Genomic DNA, 17335 nt, shown 5'->3' with positions numbered 1-17335 from the left:
TATTTTTCATAACTCTTCATTTGGCATAAGAAAACTTTACAGATAGGAAAAACGTATTTTAAGTTCTGAATGTGTATAAAAACATAAAAATATAGGTGGTTCAAGATGTGTGGCCCACGATTCCCCACAAGCTATGATTTGCAAATTGGTTGCGTTTGTGTGACTTATTGATGTTTCATCAAAAATTCATTTTCCACGTGAAATCTCATGACAACATCAAGATCATAAGCGTATAAGCATATTTTTGTTATGCACTTTAGGTTCCCCATCGATGAAATTAGCGGGTGTTTTTTTAATTATGTAAGTAAATTTTTCTAACTTTTTCTAGCTTGATAATTTAAAGAAGCATATGATGCGTATTTCAGTCAACAACATATAGAAATACAGACCCCGTTCGTTTTTGGCAACATTCGATTTTGGCAACATTCGATTTTGGCAACATCCGATTTTGGCACATGTGCCAAAATCGAACGGTTTTTAGAAGCGACTTTACCTTTAAGTTTTTTCTATAACGGGACCGATATAATTTAGACAAACACCAACAATATGTTTTTACGTTCAGAAATGGTGATAGAATACAACAAAAAAGTCAAAAGTTTTTTTAAAAAAATTTAAAGTACTCAAAAATTACAAAAAGTTGAAAAATAAAAAAAAATTCAAAAACAAATACAAACAAAAGACTAAAAATTACAAAATAAAATTAAAAATGACAAAGAACGAAAAAAACAGCAAAAATGACAAAAAAAAACAAAGATTATGAACAAAACAAAAATAGTGCAAAATGCATCAAAAACATGAGGAAAAAAACTATAAAAATTCTAAAAATGGTCGGAAATTGACTTAACTTAACGTTAATGATAATTAAAATAGTTATTTTGTAAAAATAAGAGAAAAAAGTTTCAGAAAAAAAAACCGTTCGATTTTGGCAACACAAAATATTCGGGCATGTTGCCAAAAACGAACGGGGTCTGTATATGCTCACACAAAGCGACGACGATGACAGTTGGTTTGAGATTTTTTATCTCAACACACATCTGAGAAATTAAAAGTTGCCCACGTTTCCCCATGGCCCACGATACCCCACTCTCCCCTACATATAAAATTCAGGAAAAATATTCAGTTAGGCTTCCGCTTTTCCAAATCCGAATTGCCGGGCCTTACGCTTAACCCCTGCCATCAGATTTTGTACACCTTCTTCGCCGCAGAAAGCCAGTTTGCCTTGAACTGCTGCTCGTCATTAGCAGTTTGTTTGATCTTCTCTAGGTTCCACTTGACAATAGCCCAGTATTTCTCAATTGGGCGGAGCTCTGGCGTGTTGAGAGGGTTCTTGTCCTTGGGAACCACCTGCACCGGCGGCGTACCCCTCCATGGCCTTTTTACCGTAATAGCAAGATGCCAAATCAGGCCAAAACAGTACGGAATAACCGTGTTTCTTCAGGAAAGGCAGCAAACGTTTATTCAAACACTCTTTCACGTAAATTTCTTGGTTGACAATCCCGGAAGCTATCAAAATGCTGCTTTTCGAGCCACAGATACAGATGGCTTACCAAACCAGATATTTCTTCGCGAACTTTGACAGTTTCATGTGCTTGAAAATATCTGCTACCTTTCCCCTTCCTTTTGCCATATAAAACTCCTGTCCCGGAAGCTGCTTGTAGTCGGCTTTGACGTAGGTTTCGTTGTCCATTACCACGCAGTCAAACTTCGTCAGCATCGTCGTGTACAGCCTCCGGGATCGCGCTTTGGCCGTCGTATTTAGTTTATCATCGCGATTTGGAGTCACTACCTTCTTGTAAGTCGATAGTCCGGCTCGTTTTTTGGCTCGATGCACGGTTGTAGGCGATATACCCAGCTTATTTGCGGCATCTCGGAGAGAGAGGTTAGGGTTTCGCTTGAAACTACCGGCAACTCTCTTTGTCGTCTCAGCGGCTTCCGGTTTTCGATTTCCCCCCGATACAGACTTTCTGGCTGTCGACAAACCCCAAACACTTTAATTACATTTGTAACGGTTGATTTGGCAACTTTTAGCGATATTGCCAGCTTTGCGTGCGAGTAGCTCGGCTTCTCGCGATGCGCGAGCAGAATTTTGATACGCTGCTCTTCTTCCTTGGACCAAGGTTTTTTGATACACTAGGTTCTCCGACTTTCACAGTAAGTAGGCGAGGAGTGAGCGAGACTCTCAATGAGTTTGTTTATTTTTTGCATAGGTTTTCTGTGGTTTGTTGGTAAACAAACTTCATGAGTTCCGCATAGTTGCATAGCCTACATAGCCAAAATGGCTGAATCGGGAATTCGATATTCGGTAACACCTCCTGAATATATACACACCTTGCCTTGGACGGCATTTTGACAACTGAAGAGAGAATTCCAAAATCAAAATAAGAGCAATATTCTACACACACATCTTCAAAATGAAGGGTGTTCAGGTTTTTTAAATGCAAAATTGAAAGAAATACGTCAAGTTGATATTGACCAAATTTTGACCGTATCACCCACGCGTTTTTTCCTGTCATCAAGAATTGAAACATTTTTCTAAATTTGGGAACTGGACGAAGGAAAACTGTATAAACTTTTGTGGGCCATTAGTTTGACCTCTTCGTTGTTCAGGGCGGAAATGTGTTTGTAAGTCCAGTTGAATGCCTGGAATTTGTCAGTTAATTCAAAAATCTCCCGGAATTGTCAGGCCCGTTAACGTGCTGGAAAATTTCTGGAATGCTTAAATAGTACAGAAATGTTTAATGAAAGTAGCCAATTAAGGTGCTTAATTTAAGAATAGGGTGACCCGAAAAGACGATCTGCTCTGCTATTTACCTTTCATAGAGGATAGGTCCAAAAAACTTACCATGGTGCGCGTGCGATTCTCAAAAAAACTCCAAATCTCGTAACCAAGATCGTAACTAAACTCTTCGGAACTTGTTAAATATCTCGAATAAAATCAGCTGGATCTTAATGATCTCGTCTAAAAAGTTTGATTATTTCATTTTTTCTGATTTTCTTAATTTTTCCATGCTTTACCTTCTATTACATCGCTTAATCGCTGAAGCCAAAACACTGTATTTTTATAGAGATTAACGTTTACAACAATATATTGAACGTAGAAATTTTTCGTTATCACTGATCCAAAATGTGCTTTTCAAGTTCTTTTATTCTTCACACATATATTTTTTTGCAATTTTTCTCCATTTTTCAATATCTTATAAATGGGATAGTTCTGAAATTCGGGCTTTTCATAAACAAAGTGGCTATTTATTATTAACAATTGATTTGAAAATTTGTTTTTAATAATTGTCCGCGTGATCCCCCATAATGCAACACAGTTTGTTTTGTTGATTTTTCTGTGTTTTCTCTGCTACTTTGATCAAGAAGCTTGACAGCTCTGTGCGCTGGTGGCGAAACCTCTTGGAAAATAAGCTTTTTCCAACCCAAGTAACCAAAAGTTCCATAGAATGGTCTCTTAAAAGCTTACTCAGCCCTGATTAAAGGCTTTATAGCTTTCTACTCAGCTTAAAATTTAAGTTCTTATTGATACTTTCAAGTTCCATAAACAAAGCTGAGTAGAAGGCTACTCAGCTTCAAATGAAACTTTGAAAAAAAAATCTTACAAAAATAAAGCGTTACTTTTTTACTTTGAATTCGGATCTGCTTTCATCTTTATTACTATTAATATTTGTTTCTATTTTCAACAATTTTAAACTTACTTGAAAAATTTTCCTGCATGGAGGTTTGAACCTGAACCTGTGGAATGAAAGCTGAGCACGTTACCTTTGAACCATGGCTGTTTTCTGATTCAATTGTATTTAAAACATCTATTTGAAATAATTTACGGGTTATCCTTTTGAAAGTAGGCGGGATGAAAAATAGTAAACAATCAGCTTCAAAAAGTATAAACAGAAGTTGTGAAACGAGGACTGCCGTACGAAATAAATTATCCTTGCCTCAATTTTGCTCACCATGAATAGATAATATCCGTGTAAGTCGTATCCACATTTAAATTTGAACGTAAGTGCACGAACTGAATTCTTTTTTGTAACATATGTATCTCATTGTATAATGTTTATTTGCAGTTCAGAAAAGGAATATACCTAAATATGTGGGCCGTGAACAAGCCGCTGCAATTTCTGTTACAATACAATCCTATTTTAAAAAACTGCAGGAATAGATTCTACATGACGAAGTTGTAATTTGTTTCTAGTTTTTTTTTAATATTTTTTCTAAATTAAAACACATTTCATGTACATTTTAGATTGGCTGAAACCAAAAAAAAAAAACAAAATTTAAGAATATTATCGATTTTTACGGCAAATCCTCGCATTCAACGTTGGAATAATAATGAGCTCAATCGACCCACATTTCCTAAGTGTCCATCGATGAACTTCCCGTCGAAATAATCTGCCTTTGATGTTTGTTGGAATGTACTAGGTGCTGGATGTGTCGTTAATGTTGCTGTGAGAGTTACTTCCATTGAAAAGGGAAACAAGAAGAATCGGAATTACTATGTTTCTACTAATGCGAAATCTTAAAAACTATGAAATGTTGTCTGATAGTGAATATTCATATGTAATTTAAATTTATAACCTTATAATATACAATCGCTGATAAATATGCATTTCCCGAATAATTTTTATTTTATTTATGTTTCTTCCTCCACCCATTTTTGCCCAATTCACCATCGAAGTAGGGATAATGCAACTTTTTTGGGAAAACTTATGAGCATGATAGATCGAACTGTTACCAATTAAGAATGTTCCAAAACTAAAGAGTTTGTGTTTGACAACTCTGGTTCAAGGAAAGCTGGTGCTGAAATTTGACTTTTAATTAGTAAAATATTCTCATAATATTATTTTCTTTTCTCATTCCATTTTGTTCCAATAGCCGGCGAAGGTAATAAACAAACCATTCTTTCTTATTTTTTGTAAATAATCCATTTTCCGCATGGAATCAAATAGTTCGCAAGAAGTTCGTAACGAAGCACGATAAGCCAAGTTGATATCCGGACTTTTTAAGGTACTTAGAACGCACAAATATGTTATATGCTACTTGTTTAGACTTTTTATGTTCGTTCAGAAGTCCAAATGAAGCACTTAAGGAAAACGGATGTTATGTCTCTCGAGATCCTTTTACTCAGCGAAATGTGAACTTAAAACGTACAAGATTAAGTAGCTATGTGACTTTTGGTTACTTGGGAATGATCCATTGTGAGGTTTTACGGGTAGGACACAACCCAACTACATTTAAATGTTTTTTTTCAGTGATTTTCAATGTTTTTTTTTTCTTTTTCAAAATAATGTATTTCATGATTTTCAGACCAAAAGTTATTTTTCAATCATACCCAGGTAACCAAAAGTTCCATAGAATGGTCTCTTAGAAGCTTACTCAGCCCTGATTGAAGGCTTTATAGCGTTCTACTCAGCTGAAATTTTAAGTTCTTATTGATTCTTTCAAGTTCCATAAACAAAGCTGAGTAGAAGGCTATTCAGCTTCAAATGAAACTTTAAAAAAAATCTTGCAAAAATAAAGCGTTCTGAAGTCGTTTTATACTTTTAATTATGATTATCTTTAATCTTTATTTATTATTTATATTTGTTTCTATTTTCAACAATTTTAAACTTATTTGAAAAATTTTTCTGCATGGAGATTTGAACCTAAACCTGTGGAATGAAAGCTGAGCACGTTACCTTTGAACTATGGCCGTTTTCTGACTCAATGGTATTTAAAACATCTATTTGAAATAATTTACGGGTTATCCTTTTAAAAGTAGGCCGGATGAAAAATAGTAAACAATCAGCTTCTAAAAGTAAAAACAAAAGTTGTGAAACGAGGGCTGCCGTACGAAATAAATTATCCTTGCCATCAATTTTGCACACCATGAATTGATAATCTCCGTGTGAGTCGTATCCGCAACATTTAAATTTGAAGTGCACGAACTGAAATTCTTTTTTGTGACAATTGTATCTCATTGTATAATGTTTATTTGCAGTTCAAAAAAGGAATATACCTACAAAATATGTAGACCGTGAACAAGCCGCTGCAATTTCTGTTACAATACAATCCAATTTTAAAGAACTGCAGAAACAGAGTCTACAGGAGGAAGTTGTAATTTGTTTTTAGTATTTTTTTTTAATATTTTCCTAAATTAAAACACATTTTATGTACATTTTAGATTGGCTGATACCAGAAAACAAAATTTAAGAAAATTATCAAAATTGTTCGATTTTTACGGCAAATCGTCGCATTCAACATGGAAAAATCATGAGCTAAATCGACCCACATTTCCTAAGGATCCATCGACCCGTCGAAATAATCTGTTTTTGATGTTTGTTCGAATATACTAGGTACTGGATGTGTAGTTAATGTTGCTGTGAGAGTTACATTCATTGAAAAGGGAAATAAGAAGAATCGGAATAACTTTGTTTTTACTAATGCGGAAAACGTAATAAACTATGAAATGTAGTCTGATAGTGAATATTTATATGTGACTAGCTGATCCCATATGAACTCCGTTTCGCTTTCAACTTGGAATATGTCATAAACAGTTTGTATGAAAGTAAATTGCAAGCATTTTCCAGATGCACTTCCGAATTCATTGTTAAGTAATATTAGCAAAAATATCGGACGATCACTTCCCCTTCCGTCGACCCCTGGCAAAACATTAGACATCTGAAATCGATTGCTCGTCCCTGAAAACTACCGTGTGCAAATTTTCATCCCAATCCGATAAATAATAACGACGAAATTGCAAAAATATTGAACGGTTAATATGGACTACCCCCTTTGCCGGCCCCTTACGCTGAATTTAAACCTGAAATTCATTGTTCGTCTCTCAAAACTCTCGTGTACCAATTTTCGTCTGAATCCCATGTATAATAACGACAATATCGCATGAACAGTGAATAGTTAATATGGACGACCCCTTTGGCCGACTCCTGATTTTAGTTTGAATAAGTGAAATCAGTTGTTTGTCCCTAATAACTCCTATGTGCAAATTCTCATCCCAATCCGATGTATAAAAACGTCAATATCACTAAGATACTGAAAATTTAATATGGACGACCCCTTTTGCCGGCCCCTTATATTGAATTTGATACCTCAAATCGATAGCACGTCACTCAAAACTATCGTGTACCAATTTTCATCTGAATCCGATGTATAATAACGTCAATATCGCAAAAATTGCGAAAAGTTAATATGGACGACCCCTTTAGCTGACCCCTTACACGAAATTTGAAACCTGAAATCGATTGCTCGTCTTTTAAAACTCTCATGTGCAAATTTTCAACACAATCCGACGAAAAGTAACGTCAATATCGCGAAAACATTATTTGTCTTGTATGGACGACCCCCTTCAGAAGGGGTCATCCGAAAATCTGAAAACATTTTTCATCTTTCCTGGTCCTAATGAGCATCCATGCCAAATTTCCTCTAGCTCTTAAGACGGCTGAGTCTATAGAGGACAAACAAACAAACAAACAAACAAACAAACATACAGAAACTGCTTTTTATATAAATAGATTCGAATTTATAACGTAATAATATACAATCTCTGATTAATATGCATTTCCCAAATAATTTTAACTTTGTTTATGTTTCTCCCTCCACTTATTTTTGTTCAATTCACCATCGACGTAGGGATAAAGCAACTTTTTTTTGGAAAACTTCTGAATGATAGATCGAACTGTTGCCAATTAAGAAAGGTTCTTTGGTGTTCCAAAACTAAAGGGTTTGCGTTTGACAACTCTGGTTCAAGGAAAGCTGGTGCTGAAATTTAACTTTTAATTAGTAAAATATTCTCCTAATATTATTTTCTTATGTACTTACTTATGTAATGTTCTTTCGTCATTCCATTTTTTCCAATAGCCGGCGACGGTAATAAATTTTCTAAGAGAATGTAAACAAACTATTTGAAAATTTTGACATAACTCAATTCGCATTGAAGTTCCATAGAAGTTCCGCATGGAACCAAAAAGTTCGTAAGAAGTTCAACATGGAACCAAAAAGTTCGTAAGGAGTTCCACATGGAATCAAATAGTTCGCAAGAAGTTCGTAACGAAGCACGATAAGCCGAATTGATATCAGGACTTTTTAAGGTACTTAGAACGCACAAATATGTTATATCCCAAGTAACCAAAAGTTCCATGAAACGGTCTCTTAAAAGCTTACTCAGCCCTGTTTTAAGGCTGTATAGCATTCTACTAAGCTTTAAATTTAAGTTCTTATCGATACTTCCAAGTTCCATAGTCAAAGCTGAGTAGAAAGCTATTCAGCTAATGCATGAGACTTTCTAAAAAAAAACAAAAAATATATTTCCTCTAGCTCCCCCTTTGTATGTAATCTTATATATCTTTTCTACTTTTAATGAATTCTATACTTACTTGAAAAACTTATTTGTTGGAAGATTTGAACCCGGATCCGTCAGATGAGAGCTGAACACGTTACCTTTGAACCATAGGCGGTGCTTGTTTTGTTCTATTTCAAAACATCAATTTGAATTATGTTTAGAATTTACCTTTTCATAGTAGGCAGCACTGTGAAAAACGTAAACATTTGCATTTCACAAAACGAGGCATCAAAAAGTTTCATGGTGGATCTGACAACAGTGAATGTGAGTTTCTAAAAATATGAGTACGTTTTTAATTATTAAACTTTCTTCTGACTTTTCAGCACAAATATAAATCGAACTAATATTATGAACCCGAAAGCTGGAGGTCAAGTTAAAACTTGATTAGCTGAAATACAAATTACATTCCCAAAAAGAGCAAATTTCTTCATGTACTCCCGGTTTCAAGAACTTAAACTCAACGCCAGTCGATATTGGCGATGCTCCAGGTGCTGCAGGAGCTGCTGTAAGAGCTAGCCACCCATTGAGAAGAGAACTGAAGAATCGGAATCTATTTTTAGCCGGGAATTCACCACATTTTAGTATTCTTCCCTATTTCTGAATCTCAAGCAAGATAAAGGCTGTTATGTACGACTGTAACATGTAAAATAAATTTGAATAAACTTATGGTACGAATATTGTAGCTAAATTTTGTCTCTTCATTTAGAATAAATCAATTGATGTATTTAAACACATGGACGATTTGATAAGTTTTTTTCTTAATGCAAACTCTGTTGAAAATGCAAATTTCCATCTTTTTATACAAGCAAAGAATTGCGATATATTCAAAAATCACGTTCAGTTTTTTTTTTGAATATATTGTGATTATTACCGACAGTGTTAAATTTTATTAGATATGAATATTGTCAAAATTTAAAAACAATGTGAAATTTATTTTTAGAATAATCTTTAAGATTTATGTCATCTTTCCATTTTGATCAAAACAGTTGATTTATTTGTGTGTCAGTTCGTTGTTCGAATATTGGTAACTCTGATTTTCTGTTATTCACTCTTGTGAGAAATTGAACGTTCACGTTTGCATTGAAGTTCTTAAGAAGTTCTTCAGGGAACCAAAAAAATCGTTACAAGTTCTGCATGGAACCAAAAAGTTCGTAAGAAGTTCTTCATGGAACCAAAAAATTCTTAAGAAGTTCGTAACGAAGCACGATAGTCCAAATTGAATCTTGGATTTGTTAAAGTACTTGGAACGCACAAAAATGTTTTATGTTACTTTTTTAGACTTTTTATGTTCGTTTAGAAGTCCAATTTAAGCACTTATTTCCATTTCTCTCGAGGACCTTTTACTCAGCCAAATGTGAACTTTTAATGGACAAGATTAAGTATCTATGCGACTTTTGGTTACTTGGGATGCTACTTGTTCAGACTTTTTATGTTCGTTCGGAAGTCCAAATAAAGCACTTAAGGAAAACGGATTTTATTTCTCTCGAGTACCTTTTACTCAGCGAAATGGGAACTTAAAACGTACAAGATTAAGTAGCTATGTGACTTTTGGTTACTTGGGTATCCTTCATTTCTAGTCAATTTTTCGCCAAATGGATTTTGCACTCTTAGGGACAGACAGTTTATTTACTTGAAAACAGATGCAAAGAAAAACTTTTGAATTGCATCCTAGATTGAAAACTTAAGAATTTGGAGGAATATCGGGACCTAACTTGTGTTTTTTTAATCTATCGATACGTTACATCCTTTTCTGAAATTTTCTATACTCATTTCAATATTTCTTTTAGATGTATCAGCGTCTTGCTGAATTTCAAATTTTACCGGTTTCACAAATGTTGAAAATTATGTTGTCGGTGTCAAATCATCGTTATCGTGTCAATTGGTGTCAATCAAATGTTATCGATATTTTAAAATAATGCATCGAATAAATAGCTAATAATATGAATGAGAAAAGAATCAAAGTTTATTCATTCGTTATTGTGCAATCTTTTTTTTCACGATAGTTGATATTTTTTGGTCACAGTTAAACTTAACATACTCATGCCTTCTCATAAACTGAAAGCTTTAAAATGGGAACTAATAGGAGTTATAGGAAGAAAAATATTTTTTATGGTTCACCATAACACTTGTCAAAAGTATCTCCCAATCAGTTCCGTTTATCCTTCTCCTATCCAAAATTATTTTGTTGGGAAGCAGAGGTGACCTCGGTCCTAATGCATAAAATAAATCTTTCATCCCTTTCTTTTTTTTTTCAATCTGGCCATTGACTGCTAGGACGTGGCCGGCGCCGTTTTTTACATTCATAGAGAGAGCATCAGTTTTGTGCAGTGTAAATGAGCTGCAAATTCCAAGCACCATTCATTTGACCTCTAATCAAAATTGATGGCCTCGGTTAAAATCACAAAGTAGCAACCATTGGCGATATGAAACTTGTTCTACTGAGCCACACCAGCAATCGTGGAACTCGAAGTGATTTTAATCATAATTTGCTTTTGGAACAAGTAACGCATACAATTTCTTAAACCATGCATTTCGGGTTTTACGGTTTAAGGTGGCTAAACTAAGCTAAGGTTTATGTAAATCACTTTTAATTTACGCTCATTTATCTACCTCAGAACACAATTTCAAAAAACTTATGGATTTTTTGATTATCTGACGAGCTTGCACGGGTGTTTTCGCATTTCAACTTAGAATTAAAATTTTTGTTCATTTCGTGCCTTAACCCTATTCCGCTCTTGAGTGTCAATATGACACTATTGGAAGTTTGGCGGCTTGTAACTTAATTCGATTGCATCTAAATAAAACTATTCTTGGGAAACCCTCAATGAATTTTTGAATTCTTTAATTTTGCATCATTACTTTTTTTTATGGACGCACTCTGAAAGTCCAGGAAAAAAAAACTCAATAATCAGACCTTGAGTGTCCTCATTTCAAACCGCTATATCTCTCTATTTTCTCAACCGATGTTTACAAAACTTATGGAAACCTTTTGAAAACCTCGAAAGCTCAAATATGTTTTTCAGACTATATTCACCTACAATACTTAAGTTTTCCGTTATTCAAAGTCTAAGAAAAAAATCAGAAAAAACATGCTTCGGAAATAAGACCGTAGATCAGTAGAGTGTAGATATGGGATGCTCGAAAAAAAAAATTGACTTAGCGTCCAAAAAAACTGACGTTAGAAGCTATAGGACGTTGCACTTAAGGATATATATTTTGAAATTTTTTAAAAATCATGACAAAATTGACACTCCAATTGACTGTAACGGGGAAAAAATACAGAGACAGATTAGGGTTAAAAACACTTGTTTTTTTTTTTGAATTTATATTTTTCCGATATATTTGAGCTCTTCGTCATTCTTTTAAGGAAATCATAAAATAGCACATCAAAACGCATCGAAGTTTTCAGTCTTCAGTTAGCGGAGTGAAGAAAACTTTGAATTTTCTGCATAAAATTCCATACAAAGTTGGTAATTTTCGCAAGGTTCTGAAAAGGGTTGTCACTAGCACGGACATCCTCATTAAAGCACGGACTTTCCTGTGCTCGATCTCAGCGAGTTATTTTGGTGATAGTTGAATTTTGTATAGTAAAATAGTGCGCTTCAAATGAAGAAAGGGTCTGGTTGAATATCTGGTCCTGTAAGTGCTGCTATCGACAAAAAGGTCAGGGATGCCTACAAACAGAAACCATCGGCTTCCGTTCGGGATGTGGCGAGAAAAGTCGGGACCTCTACGACTAGCGTGATGCGTGCTTAAGAGCAAAATGGGCTCAAGACGTACCGGAAGCAGAAAAAACCTAAAGGAAAGTTCTAGGTGCATTGTCATGAACGGTGAAACGCATGTGAAATTGGTCTATAAAACCCTTCCTGGGCCACAATACTTCACTGGACAAGGACAAGGATATCCCGAAACGGAGAAGGCCATTTTCACCGAAAAATTTGACAAGAAGGTGATGGTGTGGCAGGCAATTTGCGAGTGCGGCATAATAACTAGCCCCTACCTTACATCGGAAACAATGAACAGCCAGAACCAGCTAGAGGAATGCCTCCAGAAGCGTTTATTGCCGATGATCAAGCAGCATGATGGACCCGTCTTATTTTGGTCCGATTTGGCATCATGTCATTACGCCTATGACATACTAGGGTGGTACAAAAGCCAAAACGTCTGTTTTGTGCCAAAAAACATGAATCCGCCAAATTGTCCCGAGGCACGGCCAATCGAGACTTTTTGGGCTTTGACTAAAGCAAAGCTACGAAAATACATGAAACCAGCTGATGGCATCGGAAAATTTAAAAAGGATTGGTCAAAAGATGGCTTATAATTTCTAAAACAGTCTATACTTTCGAAAGAATCATGAATTACAGAAATTACAAAAAGATGAACAATTTGATTCCAATAAAGGAGTTTACTGCAGCTAAGTCAAGTTATGATCTTTTGTAAAGAGTCTTCTTTTCAACACTTAATGACCTGCATAGAAACAACAACAAAATCTAAGCAGCCCGTGTGGTACGCATCCTTTTTATGACAGTCAAGTTCCATCCCAACCAAATGTGTTCCGTGGCACGTGCTCTGCAGGCAGCTCTTCTGTGCTGCGGCTGTGATTCTTATTGTTGAAAAAGACGCCGGTGATTGGCGCTTTCTCTACGGTGGAAAAACCAACAAGCAAATCCTCAAAAAAATCCGCAAGCTCCTCCTTCACTGGTGCACCACGAGCTAACGGACTAGAGAAAAAAGGCCGCTGCACTTGTTTCGGGACGGTCACCAAAAACCAGGGCAGGCCAGGCAAAAACGTGAGGAATGTCAAAAGCGCCATCATCCGCATCCATCTGCTGCTGCATTGATTGTTATTGGAGTGGCGAAGATTTTAGAATGAGCTGTTTGCTGTGGTTGTTGTGAAAAAGGAGGATGAGAAGGAGGAAGGAGGTGTGCCCCGGTTAATGGGAGCTCGCTCTGCCGTCGTCGGTCATAAAGTATATTATATGTGCCCCTCTAATCGTCTTCTTCTTCCAGTTGGTGTGTTTGACGAAAGGTTGCCGGCTTCTTCATTTCGCATCAAGCAAGATTCAAGTCGAACCGAGAGCGGAACGTGCAGCAAGAGGCGCAAATATAGGCGAACGTCTCATCGATATTTCTCGGAATTTACGAAACCAGATGAAGCGAGCCGGAGCAATATGAAGAAGCTGTGCTGCTGTGCACGTTCAACGAAACGATGGTCAAAGGAGAAAAGGGTGGAGCGAGCAGCTTTTCAATCCAACCAAGGAAGGAAGGAAGTAAGAGAAACCGACATCGCTACGTGAGAGGATCGGAAAGAGGCGAGGCGGCGACATCAGCAGAAGGCAGTACACTTTACCGAGAAATGGAGTCTGGGGAATTCCCAACATCAACATCTTCAACGAACGAACTTGTTCAGTTCAGAAATTTATTTTACTGCGGCGAGAGAGAGAGAGAGCAACTGCGTTCGCTCTCGAATAAGAGCGAAACCATAGAGAGGTGAGAGAAATGGAATGCAGAGAGCGACCATCAATGGGAGGTAAACATGGAGCGATATAAAACCAAAGCAATGATGACGCATACCTTCAGTTAAACTTGAAATCGCATACGGACTAGGTCAACTCGGAGCGCTGATATCGGTACCTACACCATCCGGCTTAATAACTACTTTAATGTTTTTTCGGTGCAACTGTTAGCACTTAGCTCGTGTAAAATTCTAGAACTTTTAGTAGTCGTACCAAACTGTTCCAAGTGAGTAGAAGCTCAAACAAAGGATAAAGAGTGTGTCCAATCCAGAAGTGAATATACAATTGTGCTCGAGCTCTAGACAGACATAAGGTCTGACCCGGGTGTTTTGCGGAAAGAAGTTTTCTTCTAGGTGTCGCATTGTAAGTTTTGTTGGGGTGTTTGGTTAGTGGAAAGTTTGTGGAAATCAAAAGCTTCAAAATAGTGCGTACCGGGATCATCAACTGTTACTATTACGGCGACGACGACAGTGAGGTGGAAATACCGCCCGAAAAAGCCGCCCAAATGACGCGGGACGACGTGCTGCTGAATGATGTTTACTTCAATTCGTACAACGTCCAGCACCAGCCGCTGACCCCGTTGACTCCGATGAGCAAACTCGTAAGTGTTTCCGACCCCTCCCCTAATTTTTGCTGCTCCACCTCCTCCAGCTAGTAGTTTTGTGTGACGATATTCTTTGGATATCCTCTAGCGATTTAGCGTATGTGGTGAAAAGGGTATAATTCTCTTTTTGTGTGGAAGTTTGTCGACGCCAATCGGAGGTCAAACGCGGGCCTACGACGACCTTGAAACGGTGTAGTTGGGGGGCCACGACTTTATCATCAGAACAAACCCTGGATCGAGAAAATTACTCTATAATTGTGGAGCACCTCACCTCTGGGATTGGTGAAGAGTCCCGGGGCTCTGCTGATGCAAGTGTGGCGTGTTACCAACAGCTCAGCTAGCGTCGACACATGTGTGTGCGGCGACGTTGCAGTAAAAACATGACATCAGCGTTATTGTTGTTGAAAATGATTGAAGTTAACGAGCTCGCGAAGTGCCTGGTGCGATTTTGAATGCGCAACCGAATGGATGTAGTGGCATTGTTAGCCGCTAGATATTCAGGCCTCGGCTTTGTGTCACAAAGTCCTCTGATGGATTTTTTTCCTGCTACAGCCCGGTTCTGCTCGATTGGAAGGTTTACTGATAAGATAAAGAACTTGTGAACTGCAGCAGTGCAACCTCAAAGTGCCTTGTAAGGCGAGAGTTTTGATTTCTTTAAAAGAAACAAAAAACTTACAGCAAGTTCCGTTACGCCCACAACGGCACGCAGTCCAAAGTTAGTCCAAGGACGGGTGAAACTCCAAGCCGACGACGTCCGGACGAATCCAATGACGCAATACAGATCCGAGCCGACTTAGTGGAATGGCGTAGAAAAAAACCACCCAAATTCCGGTTTGCCTTGAAGCTCCCCAAGTCGAAGTTGTGCGGCCGCCGCAACTTACTTAACGGATGAACGAATGAATGAATGACGCTGGTTCGGAAACGTTTTAGGCTGATTTTGCGCGAATCGCTTCCACGAAAACACGGACGAAATCCGTCACTTTTCTGAGAGTTTGATTTCTGCTGAAGTCATCCTTGTTGAGATTTCTCGATCAGACGATGTTTTCAGAATTGAAACTTTACACAGTGCGATCAGGAGAGAAAAACAAAATTATATCAAGATAACATTTTGATATTAAATTTTTTCCATCAAAATGAGTTATAATTCTGTGCTTTTAGGATGATAACCCGATCAGGAGGGAAACACAAAATTATATCAAGATGAGATATTTTGATACTTATTTTTTCTATCTAAATGAGATATAATTTATTACTCGTAGGATGTTAAAATATCTCCAATTATATCAAAAAAATCTTTACGCTCATAGCTAAGTTATATCAGTTTTTGATATGCTTCTATAAAGACTATATCTCGTTCAGATAGCATAGTTTGATATCGGGCAGAACAAATCCTATCAAAATTATAACTTATCAAGATATGAATGCTTCGAGAAAAATTTCTTGTGGAATGCCAGTAACCCACACTATTAGCTAAAACTATGCTCCATTTTTGGTTTCCCAAAGATTGGATTCAATTTTATGAATCTGTTGAGCGAAACTCATTAATATACGGTTAGGGCCGTTGACTTCGATGTCCGTGTTTCATAGAAAGTTGGATGCACGATTATAATATTTTATAATAATTTGAAACAAATTCTTTATCGTTGAAAGTGAAATCAATCCTATTCAAGAATGCCAAATAAATATATTTTTGCGAACGCATTTCAACTTTCGGCGTTCACCGCCATAGCAACGAATCTGTCTATCAATTCGAGTGTCTCAAGTGTTTTCCACAGAGCATAGACGCAGGAAAAAGCCAATTGATTGATTCCATAAACCACAGTGTTTAATGTTCCAAAACAGATGTCAACACTTTTTGTTATTGGAAAATTGCCTGCAGTACTCCTTTTTTGGATACAATATGTAGTTCTTTTCTTTACAAAAAACACTGATTGTCCCAGGAGACGCATATTTTGAACAAGTCCCAAAGACGACGAAAGTGTGGAGATTGCGGTTGTTTTTTTCGAAACTTGAAAAACATCAACACGAACGCTTCTAAAATGAAGCCTCTTAAAAAACGACGCATCTCTGATTAACATTCCATAGCAATGTCGTAAAAAACTGTCGATGACGTTTTCGCGAAACCGCACAACTTGAGTTAGCTGAGCGATTCGCTTGGATCGGATTGACTTGAAATGGGGTCGGGTCGGGTTGGGAGGACGGAAAATTGAGGGCGCGTCGGCGGGCCAACAAGCCGGATACTGATTCTCTTGTGTATGTACACAAGGTACTCCATCATAAATTCAAACATGCGGCAGATGTCGCCATTGTTAAAACAAAATAGGTAGGGGAGAGTGGGGTATCGTGGGCCATGGGGAAACGTGGGCCACTTTTAATATCTCAGATGTGTATTGAGATAAAAATCTCAAACCAACTGTCATCGTCGTCGCTTTACGTGAGCCTATGTTCCTATATGTTGTTGACTAAAATACGCATCATATGCTTCTTTTATTTATCAAGCTAAAAAAAGATTGAAAAATTTACTTACATAATTAAAAAAAACACCCGCTTATTTCATCGATGGGGAACCTAAAGTGCATAGCAAAAATATGCTCATACGCTTACGATCTTAGTTTTGTCATGATCTGTCACATGGAAAAGGAATTTTTGATGAACATCAACAAGTCACACAAACGCAACCAATTTGCAAATCTTAGCTTGTGGGGAATCGTGGGCCACACATCTTGAATCACCTATATTTTTATGATTTTATACACATTCAGAACTTAAAATACGTTTTACCTATCTGTAAAGTTTTCTTATGCCAAATGAAGAGTTATGAAAATATTTTGTCCATCCCATATAAGAAATTTTGCCAAAACGTTCGCGAGCCAGGTTTTG

The 17335-nt window shown here is 36.9% G+C and overlaps 1 protein-coding gene across 2 annotated transcripts in view; it reads left to right on the top strand.

Annotated features, from left to right (window-relative positions):
• LOC129738963 (transcription factor kayak) overlaps nt 1-17335 on the top strand; it is an 82959-nt gene that overhangs the window by 47410 nt on the left and 18214 nt on the right. The window contains exon 1 of one of the 2 annotated variants that reach the window (XM_055730309.1): nt 13916-14452. The exons of the other annotated variant lie outside the window; for it this stretch is intronic. Within the exon in view, the coding sequence (XP_055586284.1) occupies nt 14357-14452 (96 nt within the window). The 5' untranslated portion in view covers nt 13916-14356. Of the gene's footprint in view, nt 1-13915; nt 14453-17335 lie in introns of those variants that run through there. 2 annotated transcript variants of the gene reach the window in all.

Source organism: Uranotaenia lowii, chromosome 1 (genome assembly GCF_029784155.1).
Source record: "Uranotaenia lowii strain MFRU-FL chromosome 1, ASM2978415v1, whole genome shotgun sequence".
NCBI lineage: Eukaryota > Metazoa > Arthropoda > Insecta > Diptera > Culicidae > Uranotaenia > Uranotaenia lowii.
Note: the sequence above shows the minus strand (reverse complement) of the source record. Positions and strands in the feature narration are given on the sequence as shown.